This window comes from Lycorma delicatula, chromosome 11 (genome assembly GCF_047948215.1).
Source record: "Lycorma delicatula isolate Av1 chromosome 11, ASM4794821v1, whole genome shotgun sequence".
NCBI lineage: Eukaryota > Metazoa > Arthropoda > Insecta > Hemiptera > Fulgoridae > Lycorma > Lycorma delicatula.
Window position 1 is genome coordinate 37,833,819 of NC_134465.1, and position 17,677 is coordinate 37,851,495.

At 30.6% G+C, this 17,677-nt stretch overlaps 1 protein-coding gene across 1 annotated transcript in view; it reads right to left on the minus strand.

The window, feature by feature from the left end:
• Positions 1-1,521: 1,521 nt before the first annotated feature.
• The window catches only part of LOC142332015 (uncharacterized), an 87,292-nt gene continuing 71,136 nt past the window's right edge, over positions 1,522-17,677 (minus strand). Inside the window, exons 13-16 of the mRNA XM_075378081.1 lie at positions 12,705-12,889; positions 10,502-10,602; positions 5,803-5,987; positions 1,522-2,126 (exon numbers count right to left, since the gene is read on the minus strand). Of these exons, the coding sequence (XP_075234196.1) occupies positions 5,806-5,987; positions 10,502-10,602; positions 12,705-12,889 (468 nt within the window). The 3' untranslated portion in view covers positions 1,522-2,126; positions 5,803-5,805. The remainder of the gene's footprint in view (positions 2,127-5,802; positions 5,988-10,501; positions 10,603-12,704; positions 12,890-17,677) is intronic.

The following is a 17,677-nucleotide window of genomic DNA, read 5'->3' on the forward strand; positions in this document are numbered from 1 at the left end:
TCGTTCATCATAAGATCAGAATTCTATAGAAAGTAAACATTAAAATTGCCACACACTGTGACACTGAATTTATTAGAAATTTCAATGAGTTTCTGACATTTAATTTAGAAAGGTTTCAAAAGAAACATAAGATCTATAAATTACCACCATCATAAATTTTAGATTAGACCAGTGAATTAGACAGCATTTGAAATCTAGAGATTTATATGAAAATTTGTAATAAGTGTTGGAATGCTGCTTGTAGCAGACATTGTTTGTCAGTAATTTACTTACTTGCTAGTCAACATCCACCCGCCTTTGTTTGTTGAGCCATTTGGCGACGTGGTGACCAATAAAGACAGGCTTCTATGAATTCTGGGCTCTCATCCAGCTGGGTGTGTCCAGGGCCGGATAATCTCTCAGGTGATCAGCACACATCATCCCGCAACCACACAGTGGGCACTCAGGAGACAGCAGCACAGAATGCAGTGAAAGTGACAAGCAAGATAGTTATGGCCAGTTTTTAGTCAGAAGGCAGCTATGCTGGACCACATGCAAGGAGGCCGGGGTTAATAGGACCGTCAGTGACCAAAGTTTTCCATTTTCTACCAACAGCCTCTTGGAGAGGTGCTGTTCGTTCCATCTGTTGATCGCTGCATTGACCAGTGCCCTGGATGAATGCAAGGACGCGGGGCAACTAGGTTAGGGTAGTCATAACTAACTTGGCCAGTTTATCAGCCTCTTCATTTCCACGTATGTTGATATGACTGGGTATATCCACTGAAACATCAAAGTCCACCACGATTTCCCAGGCTTTCCAGCCTTCTGGCAGTCTGTTTGGATGTTGCATGATAGATTATGTATAGTAGCTTGGAAATCGACCAAAAACACTGCTTTCAAAGTAGAAACCAGCTTTTCCAGTTTGGCTGTAGCAGCATGAACTGCTTGTCTTACAATTGTTGTTTAAGCAGCGACTGCAAATGCAGATCGATGAATTTTTTATAAGACACATTTATAAGACATAATAATCAAGCACTACTTATAAAGAAAATAGATAAAATAATGGTCAATCTTCAGATGAATGTTGTGATGCCGGTGCTCTCCTAATGAATTCGTTTAATCTTTGATGACTCCATTTAACAATTTACACATGTTGAATGAAAAATGGATTAAAGATCTTTTGGTGGAGAATTCTACGAATCACTTTCAAGACATATTACAGAACTGATTTCAGTTCATCTGGTGATGATAAATTCAGCTTCACTTTTACACTTACATACCTTGAAGAGTACCAATTCATTAATACTATTTTCACAACATTTAGTTTTATTATTCATTAAATATATATATTTCAATAATGCTATAAAAAAGTCAAATCTTGAGTACCATTTCGACATATGACTCAGGATATGAAGTTTACAAGTTAAAAGTCTAGAATTTAAATACACACTAATTCATAAGGATAAATTTTTCAGGACAAAAGCAAACAAAAAAGGAGAACAAAATATCTGATTTAAAGTAGAATAAATTTACAAAGAACTGTTAATAACAATAATAATCAACATAAAATTTATTTTGCAATAAGGAATGCAAGAAACATAACTTTAAATACAATCTCATGACCACGGAGAGAATATTTTTTAAATAGATTAAAGAAGAGGAACAATAAAAAAACACAAACTTTTTATGATGAAAATGACAAAAATAAATAAAAAATCTATATAACTAATAAAAAGTTAACAATTTTCAAAATGCTTTAACTCTTGTTTATGTTAATGTACATTATACAGTTTACATCTATGTATACATACATACTACATGGCAGTATATCAGTTATTTTAATTTTTTTTAAATCAAAATAACCTAAAAAATAAAAATAATTATACTGACATCAACTTAATTAATAAACTAGTCAATGCTATTACTTCTACAGAATATTAATGAAAAAAGGTAACTATTTCTTAATTTTTATTTTTTACATAATTATAAAAAATAAAAAAATAGTAACTTCAGTTTTTTCTATAGAGATAATATGACTATTTACTTTACACACCCAATGTTTTAAGTTGTTAGGATTATTACTCTGTTTACGTTTTAAAGCTTCATTAATCCATTCAATAAACAAGCAGTCATTTGAGGCACTTTTCCTGTAAAAATTTAAAAAAATTATAAATGTATATTTCTTTTTGTTTAGTATCGCATTTATCTATATTAGTTCAAACTTTTGATGTAATTAAAATATACTATAAGACGGTTTGTCTATTTATTAAACCCACTAACCTAAATCATTTTTTTTTTTTTTGTAAATCTGAACAATGAGGGAAGTAATAATGATCCAAATGATAAGCGAACCGGCTTTCTTTTATTCCTCCTAAAGAAGACCAAAAATTTGTGTTCTTCCAAAAAGATTTAAATAGTATATACAGACAATCCAAACTTTACAGCGATAATGAATTACAGTTGGATGATCTATACATCTAGGAACATCATACAGAATAGAGAATCTACACGGTCAGCCCATGGAACAGATAGGTTATATTCAACTGTAGAATTCAAAAAATTATTTTGACAAGAATAGCACTGTTTTCATTATTGGAAGAACACGCTGCATTAAAAGACGTAAATGATTTTGAATAAGAGTTAGGGAAAAGTTTCTTCATATTTTAATGCAAAAGTAATACAAGGTTTTTTTATATCTCAGATGATGTTTATTAAACCAAACAAGTGCTGTTTTGATCGACCACTTTTTGAGGTAAAATCATAATCCCATTACTGTAGAATATTTGTGTTTTCTGGATGAAAAACTGCACTAAGTAATTTTCACAGGTGCAAGGTCAGAACCCTATACAGTGTATGCATCAAATTTTCCTGAAATTCCTCTCCCAATTTTCAATGGATCACCAAAGATGTTTGGGAATTGACATTGTTGTGATGGAAAACTTTCCTATTGATCAAATCTGATCATTTTATCTTGACTGGTTGGTGTAATCATTCCAGTTGTTGACAGTAGAGGTTAGGACCAATTATTTGACTGGACCTCAGCAACGTCTAGTAATTCCTTTTTGATCTCCCACACACACAGTGCATCACTTATCTTGGTGTCAATTATTTGATATTTTTTTGTTTTGCCACTGTCTGTGGAGCTTTACCTTGCTTTGACCACCATCTTTTCTGTACATTATTGTCATAAACAATCCATTTTTCATCACCCTTAACGAGTCATTGAAAAGATGGTTCGATTTTGTTCCATTTTAGCTACAATTCACAGATGGAAATTCATTAAATTTTTCATTGTTAAATCATGTGGCAACCAAACACTGAGTTTTTTTTGCATCCAGTCTTTTTCAAACAGTTTAAGAGTGTTTTGCAGCCACTATCTAGTTTATTATTGATTTCATGACTACTAATGTGCTGGGGTCTTGCACAATTTTTTCCTTGATTTCAACTTTTTCAATCGTACGCCGACTAGAAAGAGGTGCATCATGGACATCAAAATTTTCTGATTAATAACACTTCAACAAGCTTTGTGCCACAGATACTCGTACTGCATCACATCATAAACATCACAAACTTTTTATCAGCCCGAGTTGCTTCTCCCCATTTTTGTAATAAGATTTCAAAATGAATTGAATTTCTTCTTTATTTTCAACTTTTAAATAAATAATCATAACCTTTCTAAAAATAATCATGATAACTTTTAAAAGCTTACAAGTGTTGACTAATTTGATTAATATTACCAAAGTTACGCAATCTTAAACCCACCTACCAGGAGAATATATTTCTGCCACACTTTACATTTTTTCCCTTATACTCATCCATATCACTAGAGTTAAAGAAACAGAGTTAGAGAAACACTTCTGGAAACAACTGAAACTTCACAAAGGAAATGTTTCATCTCACATTAATAAAAAGACCAACCACCTCCTCCAAAACCCAGAGTTCTGTCCAACTAGATACAATGATTGAACTTATGCAAAAAAAAAAATGTTTAATAAAAATACAGCAATCCAATGATTCATATAAGTAAAAAACTAATCCACACAGAGGAGAAACAATGACTGATGGTATCATAGTCATCAGGTTCACACCCTTTGTAATTTAAAAAAGGGAAAAAATGAAAATTATTTGGAAATAATCATGAAATCATTAATGATATAATTATGGAATAATAATAAAATAATTTTATAACAAGCTAAGCACAATGATTTTTTTTCTGGGTGAAAAATCCTTTTGTGTTATCATTGTTCCAACACAATAGATTTGTGGTAAAAAATAAATGTTAAAAAATGGACAATTAAAAATTAATTAAAAACTAAAAATCCAGAAACACAAAAATACATCTTCTAAGTAAAAAGCCTGTAACTCATGCTAAAAGTGAAATAAAAACAAAGATTTATTTCAAGAAATAAAATTACTATCTGCTTTACAGCAAATGGCATGAATACTTGGCACACACTGCAGTAATTTATATATAAACGGGTGGCCCTAAGAAATCAATAGAATAAGAATATCATCCTCTAGAATAGTTTGTATGTTAGCCCCTGGTTTAAACTTATGATGCATTGCCGCATAACAGATACAATCCACAAGGATGTGGTGCACTGTTATTTGGCAGTTGCAGCAAGCACAAACAGGTGCATTTGTTTGAGTCGGTTATCAATGAGTGAGCCTAGTGTGCCCTATTCGCAAATGGCAGATGGTTATTTCTGCATGAGGAGCTCCACAGTGACACAGTGTTCTTAATCAGGTGAAGTTTATTGTTCATGGTAGCATTCCATTCACTTTAACCACTTATCATGAACCAACCTCTTCAGGAAACAGACAACATCATTCGAAACAATGCGATTGGAAATATCTGTTTGAAAAATGGTTCTCTGCAAATAGCCTGGTATATTTTTCAATTTGAACTAATCTTTTTTCTTTTCTAAAGTAGTTTTTCAGGAATAAACAACAGTTTAAAGAAAAAGATTACAATTTTAAAAACCCAATACATAATCTCCTATCAATGAAATTTCTTTATAATGGAGAAATATCATGGTCCTGACAAATTTATAACAGAATGTTTAATGTAAAACGGTCTTGATGGTTATCATTAAATGTTTGCAATAATCCAGTTATATATACGATTTAAAAAAAACTGCTTAACTCAGTGGACTTACAGACTTAAAAATTGCTGTATTGATCACTGCTGCTTATCTTTTGTCAGCAGATTTAAGTGACAATTTTATACTTACATGGTTTTAAAAAAAAAATACCAAAGACTGTTTGGTACCAGGTTCACCGTGCTTTTATTCTTTACTTTTTACTTATAACAGTTACTATTTATTTTATAAGAATACACTGCATGGCAAATAATCAATCAAACTTTGATGAAAGTAAAACAAGAAAAATTATGAAGATATGGTGGTTATGGAACCAGTCTGGAAAAGAAATTATAATTTTTTTTGTACTTACTGGTTGTATGTAATAATTAAAAATTTAAAACAATATAAAATAATTTAATAAATATTGCAATTTTAAAAATTTACTACAGGAGGTACACTCAATACTCTAAAACTCACTGATCAAAGAACTAAATAAAACATACAATGCAAAATAAATAAGAATTATTTATATCAAACTGAAAAAAGCACAGTGTATAAAAAAACTACAGATGCAGTTCATTTAGTACTAAATAGTGATAAAATCACCACGTCTTATTATAACAATAATTACATTAATAAAAAAAATAAATTTCTAGAAATCTTAAAATTACACTGGAATAAAATCACTCCAGATTTAACATTAACAAAATAAATATGATCTATTAAATCATTTTATTACCTATTATAACTCATATGTTGCTTTTGATTTAACTTTTATTGTTGCACCAGTTAAAAGAAGAGAAGCTGGATTTTCTAGATAACCCTCTAATATTTCCATAAATAAAGCCACTTCATCTTCCATCATAGCTCTAGCATCGTATGATAAAGTCGCTGACATCATAGTTGCCTTACTACCATCTGGTTCTAAATAGAATAAAAATATACATTTTTTAATCTCTATTTTGTAAATAAATTACTAAGTAATATTACTGCCAAAAAAACAAACTAATAAGTTAAGTTTTAATAAAACTTAATTACTGTCAGTTTATTAATAATTGTTTGTACTCTACTTCATGTCTGTGAAAATTGTTTTTAAATATTCCTCTATATGCTCTGCATTACTGCTTTTGCTAGCATTCACTTTCAAACTCTGCCTGGGTTTCATTCATTCATTTTCAAAAGTAAAATTTTTCTAATTTGATCAATTTTTTTCTAATATTACAAAATCCATTTATACCCACATTATTTTCACAGCTCATGATAGCAAGTTTATTTTTCAAAATTCAAAACCTAACATCTTTGTTGCTTGATCGATGAAACTTATTTACGTTTTAGAAATTAAGTTTACTTTTTTTTCCAAGGCAAAAACTTATTAAAACATTTTACATAATATTATTGCACAAAAAAAGCAGTAAGTTACACTTAATAAAGCAAAAAGAAATATACTGACTATAAGTCCTAAATGTAAGTATATACTATACAGTACTTAATAGTTAAAATAAATATTTCAATTGAATTTTCAATCAGTAATTTTATACTTTTACACTTTACTCAATAAGTTCTGTTATATGACTTACAAAAACTATATTCCATGGATTGATGATGTCTAAATGGAATGACTCAAAGTAGCAATCTACACTGTTTTCACATGATTAATCAGTGAAGTACGTTATATTACTGATATAACACTGATATATGATACTGATATAACACAATTATGCAATTAAGAAATATTACAAATATTTTTTTATAATTTCCTTTACATGAGATGTTTTATTACTTGTGGAATCAACTACTTCAATACACAGGTCAACAATAGAAAAGTTTTTTGAAAACTAATAACTGATTCTTCTACATTTTTATGTTGGTTTTAGGAAAAATAGTCAAAAAATTCCATCACATACCATTTTTTCACTAAATCAATTTTTCAATATTCTGAAAATTGATAATCAATATATTTTACTTATAAAACGTTGAATAAAAAATTAGGCCTGTGTTAATTATTTTGATACTTTATTATTAGTTTGGTTAATGGAATGAATACAAGTAGTGTTCATAATTCTGGTTTGATATAGTAAGATGAGTAACTAACAAGATGATGTAATATGATTAATTAGAATGATTTCATAAGTCATTTTTGCCAAGCCATTAGCTAAGGTGATGATGACTCGCTCATTCCTACTCCCCTTCACTCTACTGAAATAAAAATAAATTGGTTGCAATTAGAGCACTGTTGAAAGGTTTTGCTAGTGTTAAATAGTTTTCTAAACTTTCTATAGTGTTTTAGTTTTCTTTCATTTTTGAAGTTATTTTATTTGTGCTTTCCTTGATTTTTATATTTCAAAATGGCTTCAAGGGGTTGCATTAATTCACCTAACAACTTCTGTTACATTTGTGGTGAAGAAACAGTAAAGAAATACTACAGACTTCGTTAAAAAAGTGTACTACGCCTCTTTTAGGATAAAACTTGGTAACCAAGATAAAACGTGGGTCCTGCATACAGTTTGTTCTATTTGTGTGGAAGACTGTGCAAATGGACAAAAGGTAAGAAAAAGTCTTTTTGGTTTGAGGTACCAATGATTAAGAGAACCAGAAAATCAGTGATAATTGATACTATGTTCTTGTAATGTATTCGAGTTCAATCTAAAAAATAAGAAAGAAATTGTGTATCCAAATTGTTATTTGACAATATGCCCTGAACCTCAGAGCCCTGGTGTACCTGTATCTTCGGTTCTACAAAAACTAAAAGATGTACTGAACAACTCTGAAACAGAGTCGCAGGATGATGATGTTGATTTTATTTCTGGTAGTTACAAACCACAGCTTTTTTCACAGCATGAAATGAATGAGTTGGTCAGAGATTTAAGTCTTCCTAAAAAGTCAGCAGATCTTTTAAGATCTAGATTAAAAGAAAAAAAAATTAGTGGCCTTAACACATCTTTCTCATGGTACAGAAAGAGAGTTAACGTTTTTATCCTGTACCTTTCTGAAGATGGAAGATTAATTTATTGTAACAATGTTCCTGGTGTAATGAAGCAGCTGGTAAAGTACGATGTGAATGAATGGAGGCTGTTAGACTCGTCTAAAAGAAGCCAATTCTTCATAATGGCATCAAATATGCTTCAGTGCTAGTAGGACACTCCTGTATCTGACAGAATGCTATGAGAATTTAGAATTAGATATGTCTAAACTGAAATATTGCAATCATGAATGGATAATATGTGGTGAGCTAAAAATAATTTCTATGCTTCTTGGGCAGCAGGGAGGATACACCAAATATACCTGCTTCTTGTGTGAATGGGACAGCTGAGCAATAAAGAACATTTGACCAGAAAAAAATGGCCACATAAGATATTATTAGAACCTGGGAACAAAAATGTAATATGGAAAAGTTTGGTTGATCCATGGAAAGTCCCCCCTACCTGAACTTCCACTTCATATCAAACTGGGAATGATGAAACAATTTGAAAAAGCTCTATCTAAAGAAGGAGAGAGTTTAGGTACATATGCCATATGTTTCCACAACTTCAGAACCCAAAGTGAAAGAAGACTTTTCACAGGTCCATTCGTAAACTTTTTAAAGATGAAGCGTGAGAAGCATTGAAAGGGGGGAAAAAAGGCAGTACAAGTGAAGACTTGTACTGACTTGTACCTCTGACTGAAGACTGAAGACTTGTACCTCTATGAAGATAGAGGTAAGAAAACATACAAAAATCCTTTCTTTAAGTCCTATTACTTTTTTTATAAATAAAAGTTTTCTATGAGTAATACATATACAATATGTCTTTTTCCATTTTCTTTTTTTAGTATTGTGAAAAATTCTTACACGATAGAAAAAAAAACCGGTAGCCATATTTGAAATCAGCGCACAAAATAACATAAAAATCAGTTATCAGATTACAAACAACTTTCAAATTCCTTAATTTTGTTGACCTGTGAATTGGCCATTAATAAATGTCTATCTACATTCAGACAAACTGCAATTAATACCACTTATCTGCAGGTTAAAAAAACTGAGGTTTAGCCATTGGCATTTTATGCTTAGTTCAAGTTCTTCTATTTTCAAGATTCTATTTTTTTAAGATGTTTCATGTCGTGGAATATATAGATTAAAAGAACACAATTCAAAGTTTGATAAAACATAAAAAAAAACCTGAACATTACGGAATTTCACATACTTTAACCTTTCACTTTTTAAGTCAGAATGTAAATAAATCCAACTGTCAAAACAACAGCACTACCGATCGGATTTAATTCAAACTACTCTCTAAACACAGTAGTCGGTTCAAAATACCCCTATCTTTCTTTCTACTGGTCAGATCGAGAATTTCAATAGCTTTAAACCTTCTCTGAACAAGGCAGACCATTTTACAAAAAACCACATGTAAATCGGTCCAGTATTTTTTTAGTCTATAGCAGACTCACATATGAACATTGCCTTTTATATATATCCGATGATGATTGTCCAGTTAACAGAAGGATTGAATGTAAAAAATTTGGGCAGCCATATGCATCTTGTGCGTATTCATGCATGTGCCATGGACTACCTGTAAATGTGGCTGGTAGTATGACCATTTTCCCCTATTCATCGGGATTCACATTGCCGTCATTAATAACTGCATCATTAAATGAATGTACTTTTCGGAATGCAACTTGGTTTGATTTAATCGAATGTAGAGGAGTCACTGTTTCGATTTTCACATACAAATCGACAATGTATTGATGGAACAGTTAATACACGTAAATAATATATATTCAGAATGAGCCAATCAGTCCATAAATACAATTTTTCTAAATATCTCCACCCCAGCGCCACCTAGTGGGTCCAAACTAATTCAGAAACCTTCGTAGGCATGCTCACAACTCAGCAAAGTTTCATCACAATTGAATGAATGGTATAGGGAATGCATATGGGACAAACAATCATATTTACATATATAGATATAAATATATATTCAAAAACACATAAAGCTGGTGATATTCAGAAAAACAGTAATAATCCACATTTTTATAAATAAGATCATAGAATGGATGTCAGTGATGTCAACTTCTTACCATAAATGTTTATTTTTTTGTAACATTTTCATTAATTAACTGCTGCTATGTTTGCTTTTACCCAAATTTAAATCAATTTTTCTAAAATCTTTCTTCTTACACATTACATAGGGGCATTCCTGATCAGGGTTTGTATCAAGTAAGGTTATATGACAAAAACTTTTTGACCATTGAACATAGCTTTATGGATAAGTGATTTTTTATTAAAGATTAAGAATACTCTTTTCTTCATCAATTCAAAGGTTTCCTGTACAATTAAAAATCATCTTGTCCTCATAAAATGTGTGGACATGAACCATTACAGCATAACAACAACTTCTGAAGAAAAAAATTATTACATTTATACAAAATAAAATTTTTATTTTATTCACAATAGGACTTACTTATAGTTAGCTGTCCACCGCCTACAGCTAAAATAGCACACTGGGGAGGATTGATAATAGCACTGAACTCTCTAATACCAAACATTCCCAGGTTTGATATCCTGTAAATAGAAAAAAAAATATTAATAAAAAAATAAAACATTTTTTTACTATGGATATGGCAATAAAATGTGACAGTTTTTGACAAGCAGCAGGAGCTAAACCTGAATAGTACATGCAGCTTGTGTTCACTGCCATACAGTAAGTGATGTGACACAACTGGTCGTTGCAAGAACATGTATTCACTGGAAATGAATTTGTTGAACACAAATCAGTAACTCTAGTGTTAAGAACATTTTGGCATATATTTAGCATGAATTCTGTTGATATCTGCAGCACAGCAGTAGCATCTCAGCTTTTCATTCAGAGGTTCCAGGTTCAAATCCCTATCAGGCATGGCATTTTTCATACACTACAAATTTCCATTTTCATATTCTCATGAACAAGCTTTTTTTATAAACTTCTGTGGTGAATTAATCCATCAATCAAAATTTAACGTAAGTAGAAAAAATTTCTTCGCAAAATTCTATTTTGAAGCTTGTTGAAAAGTGGAATAACACAGGAAATGTTTATGTACTACCAATTTTTGGTAGTACATAAACAGCGCATGCTCCAGAGAATGTCAAAAGGTTATAGCAACAGTTATTCAAAGAATATTGTTTCTTGTAGGCATCGGTCAGCTTTTTTAAACTTATCAAACAGATGTGTTTACACATTTTACATCGTCAAGTCAAATTTCATATGTACAAAATTAGATTTGTTCATAATTTTTTTGATAATAACAAAGTGCCATTAGAATTTTGTACTCAGTTTAATGAAAATCTGAATACAAATTCTTAACTAATTGTGTCCATCGAGACATATTTTTACATTAGAGTAAAACAAAATGTTCATTATTGGAATGACAAAAATCCAAGGTTAGTGCATGAACAACTTCTACAAAGTGCCAAAGTTGCTAGTACAGTATATCTTTGTTTAGAATCATCGATCTGTACTACTCCAAAATTATGGTCAAATAGTAACTGTTACTACTGAGTGATCCTGACAAATGTTTACAGTAATAGAGATGCTTAATGAGATTCATGCTGAAATTTGGTTTCAAAAATGGTACTGCTTCACTGCTTTAGAAACAATGAATGTTCTGAGAGATGTTTCTTGGAAACCTCAATTCCAGTTTCAAAGACACAAACTGGCCTCTTACATCTCCAAATTTAACTGCTATAGCCTACTTCCTTTGGGAATACCTTATATCTAGTGTTCATAAATAAATCAGATACTACTAAGGATTTAGAAAATAATATTATATAACAAATTAATGAATTGATAAAGCATTATTAAAAAAATGTGATAAATAATTTTTGAACACGTCCTAATGAATGTTTTCTATGACAAGGTCAAATAAAAATTTAGTTTTTAAAAATGAAATAAAATTTAATACACTGCATAAAACTACTGCATTTTGTTAAGAATTTTTATTCTGATTAGACACAAATCTTCATGAAATCACTATGATAATCATCACATTCCACTGCTGCACTCTACAATAACTGTTTAATAAAACTCTAAAAATTTTAATATAGACAATCAACTAAAAATGTATTATTATTAAAAGTTTTGAATGAAAATCCAATAACATTTGGATCTACTTTTATCTCCAAGCATTATTTGGACTGTACTCTATATTTTAGAATGAATACTCTGTATTTGGACTGGCATTTCAGCCATTAGGATTGTTGTGCAACCACTTACAGGAAACAAGTCTTCTATTTAGTCCATAGTTATTATATTACACCGCATCAAGGATGTATTCTCACTAACATTCTCTCATGGACTTTGCAAAATCAGATCTAAACCCTAAAGAATGACAATGGAAAAGAAAGAAACAAAGATACAGAAAAGAGTAGGCAATATAAAAAATTGTTTAACCACACAGTATCAACAAGTGAGACAACCTCATATTAACAAAAGCTAAAGGCTTTTTCCATGCAGTGAGTACCCAACCCACCCGCAATTCTTGGGTAAGTAGGGACATCTTTTCCTGGTATGGGAGTAGCCATGTCATTAATGGGTGATTATGCAGCGACCAGATTAAGTATATGCTGATCCTTTTTTTTAATCATCAAATTTTACTATTAACTGATTATAGAAGTGAGAAATTAATTACGTGAAACTGCCTCCTTGGAATTCATTAAGCTGAAGTTTACCCAATCGTGCTTTTTCAGCAAGCTTCTGTATCTCAAGAGATATTTCATCGATTGATTTTTTATCTGCTGACTTAACTATTGGAGTAATTAATCCATTCGGTGTAGCAACTGCAATCGATATATCAATAGTTGATGAAGGTTTTATCTACAACAAGAGAGATTATAAAATAATAAAAAGACAGAAAAGAAATTAATTAAAAACAGGTTTTTAACAGTAAATCTAGCAGTTGAGATATAAAAATACACAAATTACAACGCTTATGCCAAATGAAACATAACAAATTTTTATTTAATCATTCTTTAAAAAAATCTTATACCAAAGTAAAAACTGCACATCACTCATTATAATTATTTGAATACAGCTTACCTTTATTACAGCACATAATGGATGACTAGGAAATTAATACAACTGAACTGGGGCCAAAAAAGTTGCAAAATTCTTGAATTAATTATGCAAATGTAAGAACCAAATTTCATGGACATCAAGTATGTGTGCCATTAGAGTGAAATATTCAGAAATGGCTGATCACCCATATCTGACAAGCCATAATGTATCTTCTGCCAGAAAATATGTATAACCATCAATAATAAGTAATAATGTTTCATGCATATATCCTTCATGTTTACTTTTTAGACTGTGAAACTACTCCTGATACAACTGCTCTTAAAAATTAAGCACTTAGGCAGATTTTTATAAAGAATCATTCTGTCATGAAGACAAACACCTGATCATCGCAGAAATCATTACTTTTTTTCTGAAAGCATTCCGGTGAAAAACCATGACATGTCTAATTCACAGTTCTACCTTGCCTTCTGACTTAAAATCATTCAGAAAATTAAGAACCACCTCAGAGGGATATGTTTTACTGATGATGATTTGAACAAAGTAGAAATAGTCTAGGGAAAATCAAATTGAAAACTTTTACAGAGAAGCAACAATAAACTTGTTTACTACTAGGGCAAATGATTATCCAACTTCATTATTTAAGTGGAGAAAAATGAAGTATGTAGATTTTATTTTTCCACTGATTTTTATTTCAAATTAAATACATAATTAAACTGAGATTTAATGTTACACAAAAAATATTTAGAATATTTTATTATATATTTAAATACTAACCGTAATGTTGTAGTTTATTATAATCATTTTAATTATAAGCGCTATTCTCCAAAAAAAGGAAAGAAAAGCACACAAGATTTTGACTAAATAATTTATCCACATTTTACAATATTCTGTACAAAGTTGCACACCAGTGTTTTCCTTTTTTCATGTCCAAATACTACAAGGGATGGCTGAAATGTAATACGACAGTGCAATGTAACAAGAGAACATAATTTCACACCAAGTGACAGGTTCTGCCATCTTGTAGTTTCATTCCCCCTATTACTAACATTTCAAAACTTGTTGATCCACACACTCACTCTCATTATCTGTCAATTTCATTGTTATGGATTTGTATACAGCTGCTATGTCAATGCATCAAAAACAACATGCAGTAATTTCATTTTTAACATAAAATGAAGTCAAAAAGAGATTTTTGGAAAGAGTGAAGATGGAACTTCATTTTAGTGTACTCAAAATTCATTTTGTTGCATAACCAAATCTTGTAATGTTTACTGAAGTTACATTTACAAATTGTTGTTTTTTCAAATTTTGGGCCCAAAATAAATAATAAAGGGCTAGGGTAAGAAGCCTGCTATTTACCTTTTAACTCTTAGGTACTAGCAGTACTTATAAAAAAAATTGGACTGTTCAGTGTCCTTCATTAAAAAAAATGGCCACCAAATCATAAGATTTTGAAAATGTTTTTTTAGGGGGTCCAAAAACCACATGTGGGACAGGTGGCAAAAATCTGAAATGTTTAGAGCAGTACTTTTTATGTACTTTAAAATCATATAAAATTTATTTTGTTACTCAAAGGGGTTGACGAATTGAATAATGAAGTCAACAAAACCATTAAAAACACTGTTCCTATTAACTATAAACAACGAATCCAAAAATACTAATGCTATGTATTTTTTCAGATTATAGAAATTAGAATTTTTTAAACTCATTAGAATTAATAAATTGATAATTAATAAATAGTTAATTACAAAATTATAAATAGTCAATTACAGAATGATAAATAATAATTACAAACTGATAAACAATTCAAATACATTAACACAAGCTGTTTAATTTACTTTTACCCTATTTTACTCCTGCTAATGGATGTTATGAATAAATCTTGCACTTTTTGGTAACAAAGTTAACTAACGTAACTTGTGTTCCTGCCATTTTGTTATTCAGTAGAATTGATAAATCCTCATTCATCTTTGGTGTAATGTTGTGTCCTCTTCCAGTAGTTGATAGAAAAAGCTCTCAAGGTGTGAGAGCTTTTATCCCTCAATGATTTCTTGAATGAAGTACCAGGACCCTGCGGATGGAAAAAGTGTATTCGATATTCCTCTTAAATTTCATGTATGTTGATGTCAATGAGTTTGCCTAACCACCACTTGCCATCGTATACGCAGCAGACATGATTTTTACATTTTGGTTTTGGTAAACCTATAAAGCAATCTGAGACACTAATTTCCTTATGAAAAAAAAATAACATAAATGTTTCTGATTCAGAGGTCACCTGGACTTTCAGAATACATTTCTGACTTATTGGAACATTACTGTGAGAGGTTCTTGTTTCTGGGACTGTTGTGATTACCCGATAATGAGAACTGAGGTATTCTTCAGTCTCTCGAACATCTTTATTAGAGCAAAAAACAAATGTTATATTTTTAATATTGTCTGTAATAAATGCACATTTCAGAAGGTCTAACAATTTAATTATTGATTGTCTTTTGAAGGCTTGCTTTAGTCATAGTCCTTTTTACACATTTCCACCAATACCATCACATGGTCCTTTTTCATGGTATGAGGCAAAAAAATGCCATTCAGCTGCAATTTTAAAATTGAGTAGATTTGACTTGGTAATTTTCCTTCTTTTTTAAAATATATGAGGAATGGATGTACTGTGGCATAAGATTATTACCAGTGATATGACTCGACTTCATCCTGTATCACAAAAGGAAAATTGTTTAGAGAAGTCTTTTGAATTAAAATACATTCATCCTCCAAGAGGTTTTCCTTCTTAATGTTGGGGAAATTAGCTTGTTTCTTTGCAACAAAATGATGCCTATTTAAATTATTTAAATTTTCAATAAGTATTCTTAAAATGGAAGAATATGAGTAGTTAGTTCACATCGGTCAACAGAAACCCACTGTTTGAAGATAATTTCAGAATCAAAATCATCCCATCTCTCTTGCAGTAATCTGAGCACTTCATTAGTGCCTGGACATTTTTCACACTGTGACAGCATGCACGTTTCATTTTCTATATCACATACCATGGTTGAAAGGAGAATTTTATAATCAAATTTAGAGTTAACATCAATTTTAAACATTTTGGTGGGTGACACACAAAAACAGAGTGAGTACCTGACCCACCATCTGGAACACAAAATTTAGGTCTTAAATCAGCAAATTTTGAAAAACCAATTTTTAAATTATGTTTTTCTTTGAAGGCCTTTAAGTTACATAAGGTAAGCCTTTTTTGAACATTAATTTTCTTACCGTCAGCTTGTCTTTTAGAGACACAATTCTTCTTGTCTGGCATCATTTGGCTGTGCTCATCATTCTGGTAAAAATCTTGGACACATTTAATAACATTTTTAGCAATTATATGACTGCATTTTTTTTTTTACCATTTGTGGCAAAATTCCACTAGTTTTAACAAACTGTTTGGATTGATGGGCTAAATACTGACTAACAGTAATTTCATTTTGAATTTTTTGAATAAACGTAAATGTTAATTTTTTCCTGGGTTGACATAACTGTTTTCATTTTTATCCTTTAATTTAATATTTAATTCTTCATATTCCCTACCTAAATCAGCATAATTTTGTGGTACTAAACTGGTTTCTTCAGTAGAAATATTTAAATCAAAGGAATCGTTTAATTTACTAGTAACTGATTAGGCTGTTTTTGTAACTTTATTTTTTTAAATTGGTTCCTTTGTGCTGCTCGATAATTTTTCAGCCGCATAAAAGAGAAGTTCACTACTAATAAAATTACTTTATAAATGTACATTACCTAACCACAGTATTAACACTAGCAACAATACAACACATCACACTGAAACCAAAACAGTAACTGAGTCTTCTACAAAGTTTACATTTAGGATTATGTAAACATTCATGTCCATGCATGTCTATTTACTTTCATGTTTATACATTAGCTTGTGTGTGCGAGTCATACTTTAAGTAACAAACTATCTATAACATAAGCTATCTCATCATAAACATATCAAAATATTTGGTATAGTAGGCCTACATCATTATCTGAAAAAATACGTGCTGTGAATTTTTTCGATACATTGTTCACGGTTACAAGGAACAATGCTTTTAGTGGTTTTTATGGCTTCATTACTCATCAACCCATTTGATTAACAAAGTAAATTTTATATGGTTTTAAAGTACATAAAAAGTAATTACCACTGTAAACATTTCAGATTTTTGCCACCTGTTCCACATGTGGTTTTTGGGTCCCAAAAATGAAACATTTTCAAAATCTTATGATTTGATGGCCATTTATTTTAATTAAGGGCAATCGATAACTGTCCAATTTTTTTTTATAAATACTATTAGTACCTAAGAGTTAATAGGTAAAAAAACAAGCTACTACCCTTCATTATTTATTTTGGGCCCAAAACTTGAAAAAACAACAATTTGTAAACATAACTTCAGTAAACATTACAAGATTTGGTTATGTAACAAAATTAATTTTGAGTACACTAAGATGAAGTTCTATCTTTACTCTATTCAAAAAGCTCTTTCTGACTTTCTGTATGATGTAAAATAAGAATGTTACAGCTAATGGAAAAAGTGTCAAAAATGGCTG